General features: G+C 42.1%; 1 protein-coding gene across 1 annotated transcript in view; it reads right to left on the bottom strand.

The window, feature by feature from the left end:
• lrp4 (LDL receptor related protein 4) overlaps positions 1 to 20235 on the bottom strand; it is a 113422-nt gene that overhangs the window by 37654 nt on the left and 55533 nt on the right. Inside the window, exon 3 of the mRNA XM_022748458.1 lies at positions 965 to 1081. Within this exon, the coding sequence (XP_022604179.1) occupies positions 965 to 1081 (117 nt within the window). The remainder of the gene's footprint in view (positions 1 to 964; positions 1082 to 20235) is intronic.

Genomic DNA, 20235 nt, shown 5'->3' with positions numbered 1-20235 from the left:
TTTTAAGGCTGATGAGACGCCAGAACTCTGCACAAGAGTGACGGGATTTTACATCTCTACAAAGTTTTCACAGCAGCCATTACGTGTTGGCACCCCTCAGTGCACCAACAGACCGGCTCCATTCAAAGGAGTGAGAGAGCTGCGTTTTTCAACACATGGTTCAAAGGCCTGACGACCTTGGAATAATGCATGAGCGCTCCCACGTCAGAAATGACGAGAGGTTTTCCCGTTCCTCAGAATCTGCCAACACTGCATGAATGCAGCGTTAACTCCTTAAACAGCTCTTTGATGAAGTGAGGAACAGACTCTCGCTTTCCAAAACAAGATGTCGATGTTAAAATGGTCCTCACAAAGACAGAAACACAGGAGCGCACACAAACACACACACACACACTCACATACGCACCTACCCACCAGGCAGCAATGCAGAGATACATAAATATGACTGCAGATATAGACACACTCCTCACTTCACTGCAGGCCACATTCTGCCTGGCAGGCAGCTGAGGGGTATTTTGGAATGAACACACACACACACACACACACACACACACACACACACACACACCACAAATCAAAACAGGAACAGAATAAACTGAGGGCAAAGGTCAGAGAATGCCTTGTGTGGTGAACGTGGGAGTGCTGACCTCTCGCAAGTGTGTGTGTGTGTGTGTGTGTGTGTGTGTGTGTGTGTGTTTTTGTGACAGCCAGGCAACTTCTTTAGACTCTAAACAAACACCTCATTGCACATGGCTGCCTCAAACATCTGTCCACTTTAATAACTCATCCCCTCGAGCCTGACAGAGCAGGTCGAGTGTGTGTGTGTGTGTGTGTGTGTGTGTGTGTGTGTGTGTTTGTATATGTGTGTCTGTGGTACGACGCATATCGATGTGACTGCCACTGATTGTTTGGGTGTTTGCGGTGACAAGAGAGAGAGAGAGAGAGAGAGAGTAAGTGTACTTACGACAGTCTTGTTCGTCAGAGTCGTCCTCACAGTCGTTGTCTCCGTCACACACCCAGGAGCGACGGATACATTTGCCGTTGTCGCAGTGGAAGTCCAGCGGCGAACAGGTGGGGAGCACTGCAGACAAACAAGGAGAGACAACAAGTGTGTCAGCGAAAAACACAAACAGAGCACGAAGCTGAGCGGAGACAGGAAACAGGTTTACCACGCGTTCAGTGAAATTGTATCCTAAAATGATTTAACACTGTATCATGAAACAGTGACATAAAATCAATAACATGCTGAGCAATTATATGACAGATCTTCTTTTCTTTTTTTTCAATTTAATGTGAAATTTTTTTTATCACAGCAAAGATTAAAAACATCTGATTATTTCAATGCTTCAGTGGAGAGAGTTCAAGTGAGAGATAATAACCAGGAATCTCTTTATTAGTCAAACAGTAGTGCCAACTTAATATTAAAAAAGACTTTAATATTAATATCTGTCAAGTCTGTTTGAAGTCAAGTGTGTGTGGTGTGAAACAATACTGTCATCTTGTTCCAGCTGTTACATGTTCTCTGTGTTTGAGTATTTGCTGTTAATCCCTATATTCTGTCTCATAAAGTTACAGCTGTCATATCTTCAAAATACTATTATCATAGGCACTTTAATGTGTTCGCTTCACGCAGATAGAAAACTAAGCTGAGGATGACTTTCTGTAGGTACCAACACTTTCCTGAGAAATGAACATGTTTTCCAATGAAACCATTTAACAAAAAGAAGCTACAACTCTCAATACAAAACACTACCTTGATACAAGCAGTGACACAAAAACTAAAACTGTTTAAAATTGGCAAAATGATCTAAGCGAAAACACGGTGAGTAAACTAGATTATGGATCTGATCTGATGCTCAAAACCTACTTTAATAATTTACTTTGATTCTTTTTCAGTCCTTGTTTTCAAGACATATTTGGGTCATTAGCTTCAAAAAAAAAAAAAAAAAAACTAATTTATTGCAAAATGATGTCAATTCATGTGTAATGTCCCTGATGAATAAATAACTTAGAAATAAGACGATGAGTTGTTTAATCAATTATTTCCATTAGATGGAAATAATATAAAGGATTCAATCAGTTTCAGAGTTTCAGCTTCTGAAATGTGAAAATTTGCTTGTTTAAACTGACTATGTTTGAGTTTTGAACTTCTGCTCTAATGTAAACTAAAACATAAGTAAACTCAATCAGATGTGATGTCAATCCAACACAGTGATGGAAGCTTTCACAGATTTCACAGTCATCCCTTGTGTACGTCCGGCTGCAGTAAAGGTCACAGTTAAAATGCAGGAGGGTTTTTTCTCTGTCTGGTCCCAGCTCAGCCTGAGAGGCTGATCTGGACCCACAAGTCCTTCCTCTCTCCCACCTTCTCACCCTGAGACCCAGAGAGCAGCACTGAACTCAGCTCAGCTCAGCGCATTCCTCCTTAACTTCATATCCGCTGTAAGTGCAGCTACTCGCTATCTAAGCACAGCCCGAATGACTGGCCCTTTGTCATCCGCAGACAGAGCTAATTTAATTACAGGCCAGAGAGGGATGGAGGGAGCAGGCAGGGGAGGGAGGAGAGGGGAGGAGAGGGAGCAGTGAGTCCTTACAGTGGACTCTCACCCCGACTGTCAATACCACATATGAAATATTGACCGAGCATCGCAGACTTTATGAAAAATGTATGACGTCACACGGCGAGTTAACCAGCGAGGCAGACAGGCGGACGAGTCGGGGGCCTCACTGAGTGAATTAAGTAAGTGTGTGTGCTGGGGTGTGGCTCTGGTCTCTGGGGGAAGTAAAGCCCCACTGACCCACATACCCCTGCATGGTTATTACATTATTCAGACAGAAACACAAAGAGAGAGAGAGAGAGAGACACACATAAGCAAACAGGACTATCACTATCTCACTCGCCCAATCTCAACCCCATATTCTCGTCACCTTCTGATGAACTCTCTTTCTGCCTAAATTACACCACCACACTGGTCATTTCACTCAATTAGCATATATAAAGCATTTCAGCAAATACGTCACACACTTTACTTGTTCCCTTCAGGCAGCCACTGGCTGTGGAAATCAACCGCAATGTGCTTTAAATGGGTCGTTCTCTTCCACCATTGTAATGTAGTTGTGAGCACAGACTGTGCTGAAAACTTTCCCATACAGTCCAACTCAAAGATGCTCAAGACATCTAAGGTTTGAGAGCAAGAGACAACGTATGAGCATCTACTGTCACGATAACAAACAGGAGCTCATTGACTTTTTTCCCCTTAAAGCTGTTTGGGAAAAAAAAGCTAACAGACAGATCATATTTATAGGAAAAAAAAAAATCTGTTTTCTGTTTCTCATCAGTCACAGATCCACTGGTGAAACATCCTGAGAGTCATTAAAGTCCTGACACCTGCACACCAGCAGGAAAGCTCTCTGTCAGACTGGAGCTGTCCGCAGCGTCTCTGACTGGGCGTCAGCAGAATCATGGCCTCGACCCAAAAAGGAGGAGAAAAATGCTGCTCCTCGACATTTCAATAAATAATTCAGCTTATCTGAAGAGGTGGGGAGCGCGGCGCTAACAAGCGCACACTCACGCAGACAAACACACACATGCAGACATAAGCAAACCGTCGCTGCGCAGGCTAAATAAACACAGAGCGGAATTGTTTAGACGCCCCAAATTGAAAGCAATGCAAAATGTATGCAAATAAATATACTTCACTAACTCCGTCGCTCTCGCTCTCCCTCTCTCTCTCTCTCTCTCTCACACACACACTCAGATGCACACAGAAGGTGAGATCTGCTCCTGGTATCAGGTGGATCAGCAGGTTGCATGCTGGGAAGGTTGATGAGGTTTCTGAGCACTNTCTCTCTCTCTCTCTCTCTCTCTCTCTCTCTCTCTCTCACACACACACTCAGATGCACACAGAAGGTGAGATCTGCTCCTGGTATCAGGTGGATCAGCAGGTTGCATGCTGGGAAGGTTGATGAGGTTTCTGAGCACTTTGATCTCTCTTATCACACAGATTCGATTCTGCTCAGCTCAGCGCGGCCTTCTCGCTACCACTGCATTCCTCTGAGGCTAGCACGTGCGCACGCACACACACACACACACACACACACACTAATTAACACACTCTCGAACCGTCCTAACCTTAACTTTGTCCACTTTTTGTCTGTTGCATTCCAGGAATCATTTTATGATACACTGAAGTTCTCAGTCGGCCTGCTTCCCCTCCACCTGCCTCGCTCCTACGTTTCCCTTCATTCCCACCTTCAGGAGACAACAGTGGGGACTGTGCGCTGAACTGATGATGCAGATATTTCAAGTCAGGAAAGGAGCACAAACCGCATCAGAGACTGTGTTGCATTTCACAAGCTGCTGACCACAGATTCACGTTTCCTGCTCCGCTGTCACTAAACACTCTCACCTCTTCTTGGGCATGTTAACAGAACCACAGCAGTTGATACACGTGCACCTTGTTTTGTTTAAAACTTGCTAAAACATAACTACGTGTTTGACTCTCCGCACAGTCCAGACTGACACTTCCAGGTGACGCAATAACACAAAAACACACAATGTTTGTCTCTGTCACGCTCCAACGCCCTTTCCAAAATATTTCCCCTGAACATTCAACGTTTATCCTCCAGAGTGCTGTTGGATTCACGTGTTGAAACATACACACACACACACACACACCATGACCTTCACCGATAGGCTTTTCTCATCCGAGCTACAGAATTCCCACTCGCATTCCACAGCCCCCCCCCCCCGCCCCCTCCCCCACATATCAGCAACACACACACAACACACACACGCTGCCCCATCTCCAAATCATCCATCTCAAATCCTTCTTCTATTCTCCTCTTCTGGTCTCACACACATACACACACACACACACTTTTTAAAAGGGCTGGTTCACCCAAATTATTTGTCTTTTATTCTTGTATTTTCTCTTACTTTTAGAGGCAAGTCGCCATATAGATACAACTTGTGTGTGTGTGTGTGTGTGTGTGTGTGTGTGTGTGTATGTGTGTGTAGGAGTAGTAAAAGATGGAGCCGAAAGGATGACAAACGGAAAGATCCCCAGATCACCACTGTGAGTAGAGGTTTCCAGTGGAGATGACGGTGATCCTGAGGTGAACCGACCTGTTCCGGAGCGAAGGAGAAAACCTTTTATCGAAGCTGCTCGGATGAAATATTCTCTTTGGACGAGCAGACCTCGCCTGTCCTGCTGTGAGGTCGCTCACGGAAATGTCCAATTAAATAATCTCAATTCAAGCTTCAGGAGTTCAAGTCTCCTTTGATTACATGCAGCGCTCCATCACCGCTCCAGCTTCAGAAACTCAATCTCTAACACTTCCCCTCATCTCTTAGAATCAGATGTCGCTGTGATCAGGTGTGCTTTCCCCTCCCTAGAAATACGGTGTGTTACGTTTTTCATTTCAAAATCGATGACGCACAATGACACAAGATGAAGCAACAATATTAATGTGATTATAACATAAAAGTTCATGAAACAGCATGTTGGTGTTAAAAAGAATTACTCCAGTCACACAGACATCTGATGAAGTAAGGCACATGGTGTAACTAATCTATTCATGCTGTAGAAGTCTGCTGGTGAGTGAATGTCTGGATTATTTAGTTGCAGGGACTGTTTCTGAAAAGAGATTTTTCCTGTTGAGTTTAATTTAATGCAGCTTTTTAATGCTGCGAGCCCAATAACGAACTAAAGCCCCTTCACCTTCACTGTAACAGGGTGAAGGCTAACTTTTTTTGAGCGAGACTGTTTTAAATAAATAAACATTAAATCAACATGAATTAATTAATTAATAACAACCAGAAATAATGAGCCCTACAGATTTTACATGCTTATCGATTCAATCTAGAAGTAAGAATGTGCATGTCGGACTTGCATATGCTGGTGTGTGTGTGCGTGTGTGTGCGTGTGTGTGTGTGTGTGCTCCATGTCTTTAGGAAGATGTATGTGTGCTTCTTGAAGTGGCCTTGAGCAGCAGAGTTAATGGCCTTCCCTTTACTGTGGATCAGCTGAATCAAGTAGCTCTAATGGGACCAATATATCTGCCTAAACGCTGCTTATCACACCAGGTCAACGGATGGGAGGATGGACAGATGAGAAAGAGAGAGAGAGAGAGAGAGAGAGAGAGAGAGGACACACACTCTGTGACTGCAGAACAGATGTGGACTCCAGAGAGCGATAGAGGAGTCTGTAAGTCTAACAAGAATATTTCATCCAATGAGCTTTAATAAAGGTTTTCTCTTTCAGTCCAGAGCAGGTCGGCTCACCTCCAAATTACTCTTCCCTGGAAACATTTGTTCACAGTGGTGATGTGAAGATCTGCGCCTTTTTTTTTTTTTTTTTTTAAATCATCAATATTTCGACTCCATGTTTAAAACCAAGCAGAAAAAAAAGTCTCAGAAATAAATACAAGGCAACATGAAAAATGAACTGCAACGACTTGCATGCAAAAAGAATAAAAAGTCAAACTCAACACCTTTCAACAGTCTGTGTTTGTCAAACTCAGACGTAAACGTCTTTCAGTTTCAAATTCAAACTTCAAACAAAAAACATATGCAAATACTAAACCATGGGTCACTGCCGATATAAAAAAAGCTTCTAATTAGAAAAGAGCAGGCATTTAAAATGAATGACAGACGCAGAAGTACAGACGCAAATAAATCAAGCAAAGAAGGATTATAAAACTAAAGTGGAGCAGCTACTCAAGGACAGCGGCTCCACAGAGGCGTGGTGCGGAGGAAAGACAATGGTTGGCCTGAACTCACAGCGGACCAGTTCTGCACAAACAGCACAGTTTGCCAGGTTTTTTTTTTTTTTGATTTTTTTTTTGCTCGTCACGAGACTGACAGACCATCTCCACTCCGGCTCAAGGGCGGCTGGAGAGAGGGCAGCACACCAATACTGTGCGGCACAAACTCTCATAGATAAATACTCGGAGAAATCCATCGGTCAGTTAAGCCCTGTGTTCACTGCACTCTGTCAAGCATCACTGGACTCACAAATAATAAAATAAATAATTCAGAGGTTATGGAAAATGTCTAAAATAATCCCCTTACCTTAAAAACATGAATCCCTCTGAATTAAATGATTTTAGACTAGCAGCCTTAACCCCAGTACTTTTGAGTGAAGTGTTCTCATCTCATTTAAGGTCTGAAACCAATGATAACATTGACGCTTCACAATTTGCACACAGAGCAGAAAGGAGTGTGGAGGATGCAGCCCTCTGTCCTTAATGCTAACATTAACGCTAGGTTTACAAAAGCTCAACAACGTCTCTACTTCTTAAAGAAACTTGGAGGTTTTAAAGCGAGAAGAACTGTGCTGACACTGTTTCATAAGACCTGCAGTCTGAGTAGTTTGACCTTTTGCATCCAGTCAGAGCAAAACAAGAACAAATTGGACAGGTTCGTGAAACCGCAAGATAATTGGGAAGCCAATGTGCAGTATTACTTATGTGACAGACCAGTGAACCGTGTTTTTAGCTCACAAGATGATAGCAGATCCATTGCACCGCCTGCTGTGGTCTGAATATGTGCTCTTATCTTCAGGGCGAAGGCCTAACATGCCCAGGATACAGACGAAGAGAGGCATCACACCCTTCGTCCCATGCAGCACTTAGTTTCAGCAGTTACATGTCCTTTATCGATCTCCTAAACCATGCTTTTTAAGATGCTTTTACATGCTTATGTTTTATGTTTTTTTTTATGTGCTGTCATGTATGATTCCTGACATTTTAAAAAAATATTCTTTTATGTTTTCTGTGCAAAGCAAATTCCCTGTGGGGCAATAAAGGTCTAAGTCATTCATTCAGTCATTCATTCAAAGCCAGAGTGAGCCAAAGCTGAGCTAACAGGCAGGATTCTTCCCTAACTCTCATTTCTTCATTTTTTTTTTGTACTTTTGACACTGCACCCAAATTATTCATGCTCCTGCATGTAGAGATTTCTCCTCTAAAGCCTCGAACATTTGTCTCGTCTCGTCGTCTGGATTCTCTTCGCTTTCTCGTGTTTCCTTGGCACTTGAACTTTGCGCTGCCTTTCTCATTTTTCTGCAGGGAACAGAAATGCGATTTGGTTTTCACTTTTTGCAGCTAGTTGACAAAACCACGCAGTGCAGGCAACAAAAACAACACATTTCTAATTGAAGATCTTTATGTAATGTGTAGCACAGCACCGTCTGTCTGGGACAAGAAGTCTCATTTGGTTTAGGAAATCAGACACAGTACATTGTGTACCACTGCTAGTCGTACAGCGCACATGCAGCACATAGAAACCCATCATAAAATGTAAAACGACTCTGTGAAGGATTTTTTAATAGTTTGTAAGGATTTAAAATGCATTATTTCAGAATTTAAAAGCATCTCCCTTGTCCTGCCTGCCCAACTCAAACTAATCCCCTCCGTCCCTCTCATCCGTCTCAGTCTCTCCTTCCTCGCTCGCTCTTCATTTTCCTCTCATAGCCGATCCCAACAGAGGCGGCTTATCTGATTCTAGGCAGCTCTGGTCGGCTGCCAGCGCATATTTCAGTCCGTCAGAGTGGAGTGGCGCTGCCAGCAGAGTTTTTCTTGGCAGTGTGTCTGGCGGTGGCCTGTGTGATGGGCTCTCGCCGTCCTCCTCCACCTCTCCAGTAAACAGACCTCCTGCCTCGCCTCGGCCGCAGCAGCTCTCTAGCATTCATAAAGCAATCGAAAGCTCGCTCCTGGATTATGTTTACGAGCCTTCTGAGGGTGATATTGATGTTTATCACCTCATTACAAAGCATTTATAGCATCAAACAAATGAAAAAAATCAAAACCTGTGGAGGAGAGATCCATCTTTTTATTTAATTATCACCGTCTGTTTTGTAAAGACCAGAGAGCCAAACACGAGATTGGGATCCAATATTTAAAGAGCACCTCTGATGTAAATCAAGCATTTAACCTTGTTACATCCATATGGTGTTTTTTTTATATAATACAAGACATATCATGAGTGAAACACCATGACGGAGTATTTCCACCTAGAACTGCAGTGATCAAATGACGGTCTCATAAAAACAGATTCAGACAGCCAGGGTTTCATACATGATATAACTAAGGAACCAATCGCATCAACTTGTGGGGACAGGGGGCGGGGCTAAATCTGCCTGAAAGCTCGTCAGTACAGAGAGCGAGAGTTTGCATTAACACAACCGCTAACCCTGTGTCAGCCGCTGTCAGTTACAAGCTAACAAACAAAATAAACAAATAAAAGATGCTAACTGTGCTAACTGCTCTGACACATCTGCTAGTCGCTGATTCTGGTCTCAGCAGGCTCCTCATCTGAGTCTCAGAGATTTGGCTGAGTCTCTCTGATGTTTCCTCCTCTAACACAAGCAGCAGGTGGTGGGCGGGCTCAAGGCCTGATCCAGATTTCTCAATGAGGAAGTAAGAGCAGATGAGCTTCAGACCCAGTTATCCTTTTTTCTTTGTCACTTTTTAAGTGTGAAAACCGTTCAACTAAATATTAATCATAGCGGAGGATTTTTACATAGTTTAAAACATGTCCGGGAGAGGAGCTTTAAGCAGAATAGCGGTAGTTTATCTACATTTATTTCTCTACAATAAGTAATATCTTCCCTCTGAAACATAGAGGGGTTTAAGTTACATAACACTCCACTTAAGTGTCAGTGCTTGTGCTGAATGAACTGCAGGTCACGCATGAGTGTGTGTGTGAGGTTTTCAATGACACCATCGTCACAAGATGTTTTACTGTCCTCATCAAGGCAGATTAATGTTGAAAAACTTGCTTGTTGCCATGACAAATCCTTGCTGAGTGCTCGAGACCAGTGAGTACCGCTCTAGAGCTGTCATTGACAACCCACACATTTTCTTCTTAAGCGGCTGAATGACAGGAAATACTCTAATGCGGCCTAATGATGACATTATAAGACTATTATGATTAACTGTCACTGGCTGAATGAATTCATAATTTCTCTAATGTTACTTTGCCTGTCCTTTAGACCCACCCACACACAGCGTGCGATCCATCTCTCTGAATATTACACTTCAGCTACTTGACTGTTTACTGGCCAAGGATAATTAGTTTTGCAGGTATAAACCAGGATGAGAGGATATTAGCCAAAAAGCTCACTTCAAAAAAAAAAAAAAAAAAACCACCAACAAAAAGGAAAAGTCAAGAGTCTGAACACGGGAAAAGACTAGAAATGTCCTGAGTGAGGACAATCAAATTGCAAATGAACTCATAAATTGAACATTATCATTTCAGAAGGGGAGGCAGTAATTCTTTGGTGTAAATGGGCAAAAATTCCTTAATCACCTTTCAGCATGTTGTAATTCAAGTGGCCTGAGATCAAACCAGACGTCTGCACCTCCTCTTGCCTCCGTTTCAGGCTTCAGAAAGTCTTACCTGTGACGGGAGGCTTTGGCCAATCACAGGTCTTATTTTTAGAGAGAGAGAGAGAGAGCATTCCTATTGGTTGTTCTACAAATGCAAATGCATGTGCACGTCCCTTCAGATGGACGTGTCGATATCAGTGAAGCGTTTCAGGGATGGAGGGAACTTGTTGTTCTTCTCCTGTGCAGGTGACAGGCTGCTAACGTCACAGAGTTGGTCTCCTTTGGACCATGACTGTGCTTCAGTAAACACCATGGCCGTCTGCCCGTGAAACTGTGTACAAATGGAGTTTGTGGCACGACTGAGTTGCTAAAGATCAGAATCAGCAAATATCAGCATTCTCTGGTGATCAGTGATGTTCATATCAAATCATTTTAATAATCTCTCAAGTAGATGCCACGATATCCAGCTGTGGATCAAAGCAACAGTCTTTGAGCCACCTGCAGGACAAAACCATTGACTGTGTGTCAGCGCAGCTTTGATTTCAGAGGACAAGGACAGTTTGAAAAGATCTCAGGCAGGTCACACACACACGCACGCACGCACGCACGCACGCACACACACACACACACAGGTGTGAATTCTGGCACACAAAATTGATCCAACCAGAGCAAACACAGCTGTGGTTGTCTGGTTGTGTGATATAAGATGAATGTTTTTGTCTACTTCTGACAGCAGCCATGTCAACACGTGTGTTCTCACTGTGAGTGACACAAGTCAGCAAATGTCCCAGATGTTTGACTGATTCATCACAAAACTAAAAAATAGCATCACAACAAACTCACATTTAGGAAACTACTGCCAAAGTAAATTAGTTTTTTTACCAATAGTTTGAACTGGCAATACGTAAAGTGTCTCTATGAACCTTCTTTTGTGTATTTTTGCCCTTTTAAAAAAGGTGCCATCATGTCTGGGGCTGCAACTAACAAATTATTTATCATTATTTTAGACTAGTCCATTAATTATTCACGCTATAAAATGTCAAACCCAACAAGTGCAGACCACAGGTTCTCAGAGCCGGCGGCGATGTCGACACATATGTTTATTTTGGCTACAAGAAAAACTGTAGTTGTGTAATTATAAATTACAGTGATATGAAAAGCAAAAGTAGTTGACGCACTGATTCCCACAGCAGTCAGTGAAATAATAATAAATCTGGAGTATTTTATCTCTGGCTAACACTTTCTCCACGTGAATCACCACATCCAGATTTGCTCCATTTCCTTTGTTATTTGGCACGAATCCAAAACGCTGCCAAACTGCAGCAAATGTTTTCCCTTTAGCCGGCAACAACTTTTTCTTTGTCTCTGATTTGAGCTGTTACATAATGGTAATGAAAAAAAAAAAAAATACAGTTGCTACATTTAAATATCTCTGTGTGTGCCTGTGTGTTAAAATTGGTTACTGATTTTCAAACCACCAAATCGCACACACAGATATTTTCTAAGACATGAGACAATAAACAACTGAAACCACAGTTGGAAAAGAACTGGAGCCTGAAGTTACAACAGTATCAGATGAAGAGGTCAGGCTGCAGGTATTCAAAGACAAATTCAATTCAGCTGTAGATGATCTGACAATAACTGATTTATGTCTCACAGACACAAACATGTGGCGGTCTATGAGGAATAGTTTACTGACGACAGCAGCACGTTCATCCAACGAGAGCAGCAACAACGATTATTGTCGTTATTGATAATCCAACGATTGTTTTTTTTGAAACAATTGATTATTTGTTTAGTCTATAGAATGCCAGAAAATAGTAAAAAATGAATAAATAAATAAATAAAATAGATTTCTAAAATTTAAATCTTCTGTGAACTGTATTTGCATTTTAAAAATCTATAACCTGTATTTCTAATTTTCTTTTTTTTTTGTCTTCGTCCATCGTCTATTGATTTTAGCTCTACATTCAACCATAACTGAAGCAGACCACTGTTTATCATGCGCAGGTAACCTTTCAATTACAATTACATCTCTAGCGTCGTAGTACAACACGTTCACATATATGAGTTTTATCATAAGCTAGTGCAGCCCTGCTATCCTCCACATCACAAATCTGCATCTGCCATATCTGTCATATAATCCTTTAACAAAACAGTTTATAGTCAGTTTGTTTAAGTCAATTTAATTCTTTAATAAAAATGAATAAAAATATAAATCAAAAAATACTCAAATACTAAAAAACCACAGGCTTGTATTTCCATCATGCCTGTAAAACATTGGCCCAGTGGACGATGCTAAAACACTGGCTCATATTTGAACCTAACTGTTGACCCCTGTAAAATAATAATTATAGTGTTTAAAAAAATTGTTGCACAGACCACTTTAAAAACTTGAAGCCATCCCCTCTAACACACACAGGACATTTAAAACCCACTCAAACAAGCCTGTGTTTACAAAGACGGTAAAACCAGGCACCAGACCAACAAGTTCTTTGTTTCTCCTCGTATTTCTGTCTCTTTGTCTGCCCTCAATCAGCCTCTAATCATCTCCTCTTCTGTGTGAACAAGTGTGCTCGTCCTCGTTTACTGAGCGGGGAGTAAATATTTAGGAAGGAGCCGGAGGGGAGTGAGGAGGCAAGCAGAGGATGAAGAAAGAGAAGGAGGAGGATTATGCTAATGTGTCCAAACAAGCACGGTCAAACTCTGAGACGGAAGGCGAGATAGAAAATACAAGAAGACAAGAAGAAAGAGACGGGAGGGAGAGAGAAACCAGAGAGAAGGAAGAAAATTCAACCACACAGCGAGAAGCAAATGAGGAAGTGTTGGGTAAAAAGGAGAGTGAGCTGGGTTTGAAGGTTTCCCTGCAGTCGGGGGGGGGTGGCAGAGAGAAGGAGGATGCAAGGACGGAGGGAGGAAGAGATGAAGGGACGGAGAGAGAAATTGACACATAGAGAAGGAGGGAATGGGGTCCTAATCTTCTCCGCTCCTGCTTTTGGATCAGCTGAGCTCCAGCAGTCACAGCCGCTCTCTGATTGGCTAAGACCGCAGAGAGCGGTGGATTAAAGGACGGAGGGGGTATTTCTTATTTTTTGGAGGTTTATATGGGTGTGAGTTTGTATCAATGCCCTTGTGAGAAGCAGTGTGAGCTCTAGATATTTGAACCAAGGACACTGTGGTCATTCCTCACTTATTTTGTCCAGCGGGACTGGTTAAGGGTCAAGATTTAGTTTATAATGACTGATACAAACTGCAGCTGGAATTAATCTTTGCAACAGATACAAACTCAAAGACAGACGCCTGGAGATCAGATTTAACACCTAAAACTTGACCTCGCCCCGAAGTTAACGCTGAATTATCAAAACAATCAAAGCTGTCTATACCTGCTGATGACAGCCGAGAGTTATCATGGTATTGGATATGAAATCCAGCTGTGCAAAAAGGATATAGATTGTCGACTAAACCCGTTTTGAATTCACCTGATGTCAGACAAACACAGGACCTTCAGCGAGCTGTATTCAAAACACTTAAACCATCAAAGGTTAAATTCAACACACTTACAGCAGATGTGTTCTCCACATCAGAAGGTAGGTACACTCTGTTCGTTGCGCTATACCTGATGTTCAATTTAAATTGTAAAAAACACCGTTGCTAGGCAACTGACAACAAAAACAGACGATTTTGCCTTTTTCCCTTTTCAGAGATGGTGAATGATTCAGTGTTCGTTGCTCTTCAACATATGTGAAGCAGCAGAAACAAGGACACAACAAAATGCATCTTCCACCAACTTCAAATCCACAGTCAATGGATTCTTCTCATGAATACAGTCAATGTAATACTGCCTAGGAGAACAGTAAGTCCTGGTGAGGGTCCTCACAAGTCAGTGTGACAAATGCATGAGTGTGTGTGTGTGTGTGTACCTGTGAGAGTGTGTATTTGAGTATATGGTACACACCCATTTCCCAAACTTCACAGATTCGTGTGAGCAAACGGCAGAGGAAGCCAAACCTCATGCAGCGCTTTCAATCACTCACAACAGAGATTTTTCCTCTTTCATTTCATCTCATATCCAGCCACCAACACACACACACACACAAACACACACACAAACACACACATCCATCTCTTCTGCACCCCTGTCTCCTCACCCTGGCCGAAAGCATTTACTCTTTCACAACCTCAGCTGCTTTCAACCCAGCAGGACTCCAACAGTGTGCACATGCATCTGTGTGTGTGTGTGTGTGTGTGTGTGTGTGTGTGTGCTCACGTCCTCCTTACTTCAATGTGAAATGCAGAGAGAGAAATAACTTGAAGGATGATCTAAAACAGCGAGGGAGGGGTGATGGGTGGGTGGGAGTGAGGAGACGAATGGTAAAATAACTGAAGATATGTAAGTCTCCCATGGTTATCCCATCTTATCTGCTGTGGTTACTGTTGTTATGAACACTCTGTATCAGTGTGCGTTAATAAATATGATTGCCTTGAACTGGGAGGCGAGATCAGGAAAACCGAGAGCCAGATAAGATATGAAAGAGGATGCATCAGTCAGACTCAATTAGACTGTAGATACCCTGAAAGTAGATGAGGCCAACAGAGTTCAGGAGACCACACTCAAATGAAAACACTGTTCTGGTTGCACCATGGCTTCACCAGCTGTGTATAAGGCTTCTTTTTTTTTTCATTTAAGAACATTTAGTACACAGGAGAATGACACAGGAGGCGACTTGAGAATGGTTCAAGTAAAAAAAAACAAATGAACTGTTGGTGTACAGTTTGCCTGCGGCAAAGAAGCTAGTGTGTATGTTTTTGTAACTGCAGTACAGCCAAAGCTACAAAAACAACATCCAGGTTATAAAAAAATACATCATTTCCTTTTCCTTTTAGGCTTCTTAAGGCCTTTTAATGACACTTGGAACTTTATTCAATACAAAAACACTAATCCATGTAACAGACTAATAAAACACAATTAAAGTTACAAGACTATAAATCAGCATGAGAAAAAAAAGCTCATCTGAGTATGACACAATACTAAAAGTACCGGAGGAAGTTTTATGTCTTCTGGGGCGAGTCCAACAGTGTTGGTGAGGACACTGCTGCAAGTCTCAAGATTCAGGTCTTTCAGACTTCCAGTTGCTGACTGGGTATGGCAATGGCATTTTCCCTATCAACGCAAGTCTCACAACAATCAGTTGTTTGTTTTTTTTTACTTAAAGGAGCTATTTGTAAGTTTTGCTAAGTTTTGTAAGTTTTAGCATTAACAGCTGTTTACTTATCAGTCGAGAAGAAACATTGCGAGTTTAGCATCAAACTTCATTCCTTTACTCACAAAGAGTTGGTTTTGCTTCTGTTTATTTTCCTCTACTTAAGCTAGCATGCTAACCAGCTAGCTCCGGCCGGTCCGGCACTTTCCGATACCGAGTCACTGTAGCGTCCAGTCTGCCCGGAAGAAATAGCGCTGCTCAGAGGGTCTTTTATAATTTCTAGTATTGTAAAAGCAATGATGGCTGAAGCTCTCTGCAAGACTGGTAATCAAACAGCTATTAATGCTAACGTTGGCTACGTAGAAATAGCAAAACTTACTAAATAAGTCTGACTCAAGGCGTAACCTGAAGTCTCAAGTCTACAGCTCTGGTAATTACACAGACTGTATTACAGTATAAGAATATTACAGAATTACAAATCTTTGTCCATGATTAATGCATCTGAAATACTTCCTGTCCATTCATGGCGTCACCTGTTACACTGCCAAACTTTGCCTTCACTGAATGAGGGAATTTAAATTTAGAGCTGCAGCGATTAATCGATCAGTCCATTAGTCGAACGACAAAAAGAGTCAGCAACTATTTTGACAATCATTTTAACATTAAGCTGCTCAGAACTGAAGATTCACTGTTTTTCCTTGCTTCATATTATAGTGAAGTAAAACAACTTTGGGTTTTGGAGGTTTGGATATTTCACAATTTTGAACATTCATCCTATTAAAATAAACTGCACTTGTTTGCATTTTGCTTTGATGCAACTGTGACACATTTTGACTTTTCTTTCCAGTAAGACAAAAGAGAGAATGATCACAGTACAACCTTTGAGAGAGGAGCTGCAGCAGGGCAGAGGGTGGATTATAAAGAGAGGCAGGAGGTTTAGCCGAAAGCACTGACCACAACATGAGGCGTCATTCTGTACGTGACTCTCTCTGTCCTTCTCCCTGTTCATTCAATTTCCACTTCAGCCTTCCTCCTCCGACTGCACAGCCTTCAGCACAATGAGCACTCGCGGTCATTTCCATAGGAACCAGATTCACAGAGGCAGTGTGTCATCTTCCTTCTCTTTATAAAAGGGTTTATGGATGTGGAGCCAGCTGCCAAGAACATAAACATATATTCCTCTAATGTCGCCGCGCTTCATGTCAGAGTCTCTCGCAGCTCATACATTTGGCCTGCGATCAAACGTGGTAAAGTGTGCTCTGACCATGTGCAAGCCGGAGCTGTGTACGCCTCCTGAGCTCAGACAGCTGTATCGATGAAAAAAAAAGAAAAAAAAAAGGGGTGTTATTAATTTGATGAAACGTCTGTGAGTTATGCCTTCATTAAATTTCATCAGGGCTAATTAGTGTCTTGTCCTTGAGATGTGTGACCCTGCAACGCGCTTTTTCCTGCTCTTCAGCTGGTGAGGCGTGAAAACAGAAATGCTTTCAGTGATCACAACACTGTCATACATGCCTGGATCGTCTTCAGTCAGGCACTTCAAAAGACGTACTGTGATGATCAATGTTTCTTTTTTTTTTTTTTTTTGACATTTTGTGCCAAGCATTAATTTTTGTGCTTTTTTTTTTTCTTCTTCCTCACAAAGATCATCTGTGCATCCCGTGATGCCAAATCTTCTTCCCTGGGTTTATTCCATGTTGAGGTCACGGTACATGGCTGGAAAATTACATGCCAACTTGACTGCTGAGCAAGTGAGGGTGAAATGAAGTGTGAGATCGAAAGACAGATTTGGGTAGCGTCTCCAGTGATGTGGGTGTTTGTTCTGGGTCCGTCATGGTGAAGAGGAAATGAGGCTGGAGGCAAACTCTTGATTTACCAGTTGATCGTCCAACCCCTTGTTCTGCACTCTGGATTGAGGACCAGAATGAGATAATGCGTACTTGCAGCCAAAATGAGTTTCATTCACAGGGTGTCTGAGCTTTCTGTAAGGCTGCTTTCACACTAGGGTTTGGGCGAGATGTTAAAATTTTCCACCCGGCCACCATCAGTCTGACAACTGGTGATTGCCGATATATTGGTGCCAAATATAAAATCACCTATTTGGGGATTACTTCAGTTTTAAACTGGATGTAACCGGCAAGCTGAAGGACTTGTCATCTTTTTCAAATGTATAATCCTGGCAAAATATTACCAATTTGTACGAGCATCTGCGAATACTCCATCCCGCTGAGCACACTTCACTATCACCAAGAGCAGTGGCCCCCCTCAACCTCCACTGGACCGGCCGAAAATCGCCTCAACAACCGGCGATGGAGCCAATCCAATCCAATTGCCCCACTCCAAGTCAGACCAATTTTAATCCTGGGAGAAAAAAATGCAGCTGCTGTGCAGTGTTTTGGTTTCAAACTCGTGTGTCTGTAACTTAAATTCGCCTATCATGTCTCAAACACAACAGCCACTTGTGTTGTTAAAGCTTTAACAATGGAAGGAGCTGCTCTGTGAGGCTTGGACGTTCTGAGGGGGATGTTAGGAATAAAAAAACCACTGCTCCTTCATTTTGAAAAGAACATGTCCTCCCTCTGGATGTATTCTGGACACGTCTGACTAGGAGGAGACCACGTGGTAGAACCCAGCAGGAGGAAAATGGGGTTGACAGGAGGATTTTGAGTTTAACTGAAGCCCTTTTTCTTTGCCCATTCAGCCACGTTTATTTTACTATATTTATTCCAAACACTCCCGAAACAATGTACTTTTGAAATCAATCTGCTCTTAAACTCTAAACCGTAAAGGTAATGCTGAAGAAAATAATCTAGACTCGGTGTTCACTGGAAAGGGTTACGCAACACAAAAAGGTTCAAGAGTCTGCTAATTAATTTTCATATATAAATGGAAATCAATGGCTGCGTGACTCTGTATGAATAATATATAAAACTGTACAGCATTCACTGAAAACGCTCGGAGAAGAATTTGAGGAATTTGAAGCTAAAGCTTTCAAACACACTGGTATGGAGCTTTTAACTTTAAATGTTTTTCTTAAAAAGGACAGATTTATGACACCCCCACCCCCCCACTCCCATCCACTCAGTGTGGTCCATTATAAACAGACAGATGTTACAACTGAGGTGAAGAGGAGAACCCACGGCTGTAAAGTCCTTTTCCTCCTCACCTTCACCCGCAAGCAAGTCCTTCAGCGTAAGATAGACTTCCTCCACACACACACACACACACACACACACAGAATCCATGCACCTCTCAGTCCCCTCACCAACTCCTCTCCACTCCCTCTTCGGTCCCTGTGCAGCTATGAAACTTTATCTGGGGGAACACAAGCACACACACTTACGCACGAACACACATAAACACACTGACAAAAACAGCCACATCTGCACTACACATTTCCACATGATTCCCACATCGTAATTAGATCAGAAGTTTACAAGGATAGCCTCATAGACACTGTTGGCCACTTTCCCTCTGCTCCTATTCTCCCAAAGTTTCAACGCGCGCACACACACACGCACGCACACGCACACACACACACACGCACACACACACACACACACACACACACACACACACATTCCTCCAGGGTGATTCAGGACAATTGTGCTCTCTCTAGCAATTGTTAAATTGGCAGAGATGATAAATACATTAAAGTTCAAACGAGGCCTGGATGGCACAAACTACACTGCTACAATACCACCGAACAGAGGTATTCTTCTGTGTTTTTGTGTGTGTGTGTGAGTTCATTGTGAGTCTATACTCTCACAGTCACACACACACACACACACACACACGCCTGCTGTGCCTGCTGAATTGTGGAAACCTGCTCTTTCTCTCCACCATGCACCGAAGCTGCGCCTCCATAAATTCAATTCTTCGCTGCGTTTAGAAAACGTCGTTAAAAACCATAAAATCTCACTCCTTGGTTTTACAATCCCACTCGCTTAATTCAATCAGTGTAATAGAAGCTGAGTCATGTGGGCCTCGACTCTTCTCAGTGAAAACCAAGCACACACACACACACACACACACACACACACACACACACACACACACACACCTCTGACTTTCAGTCTGTGCATAAAGACATTTGATTTCAGAAAGTAAACATACATGACACTAATACAGTTCTTTTCAAATCAAAAGAGCTATATTTGAGTTGTAGCACCTTTCTTTCCTTGTAGCTACACAGAGAGGATTTTCATAGTTGATCAGTAGATGATTCAATTACAAATTTAGCCTAAAATAGTAGTTCCCAACCTTTTTGGCTTGTGTCGCATTCAAACAAATCAAATTCTATTCGCAGGTTGTAAAAAGATACACTTGTTTTCCTTTATAAATTGCTTCTTTTCAAAGATTTTCAGACGCCAGAAGAGGTAAAGTTTACCATAATTTCACAAGAAAACAGTAAAGATTTGAAAAATGCCAGAAAAAAAAGAATGTCATTTTGTAAAACAAAAAATTCTGTTTTATTTTTGTTATCCACTTAATCATCTTGTGAGCCCCTCAGATCTGTATCTTGGGACCTCTTGTGGAGTCCCAATGCCAAGGCTGGGAACTATTGATCTATAAAAAGAAAGTCCAAAGTCCAAACCTCAAAGATATTTACAATGTACAATGATATAAAAGAGAGAAAAGCATCGAACAAGAGAGTGTCAAAACGGTTGGCAATTAATTTCTTCCGTGCCAGTTTGCC

The sequence above is a fragment of the Seriola dumerili genome, unplaced genomic scaffold (genome assembly GCF_002260705.1).
Source record: "Seriola dumerili isolate Sdu_G_001 unplaced genomic scaffold, Sdu_1.0 BDQW01000011.1, whole genome shotgun sequence".
Lineage (NCBI taxonomy): Eukaryota > Metazoa > Chordata > Actinopteri > Carangiformes > Carangidae > Seriola > Seriola dumerili.
This window is presented reverse-complemented; position numbering and strand designations above follow the sequence as displayed.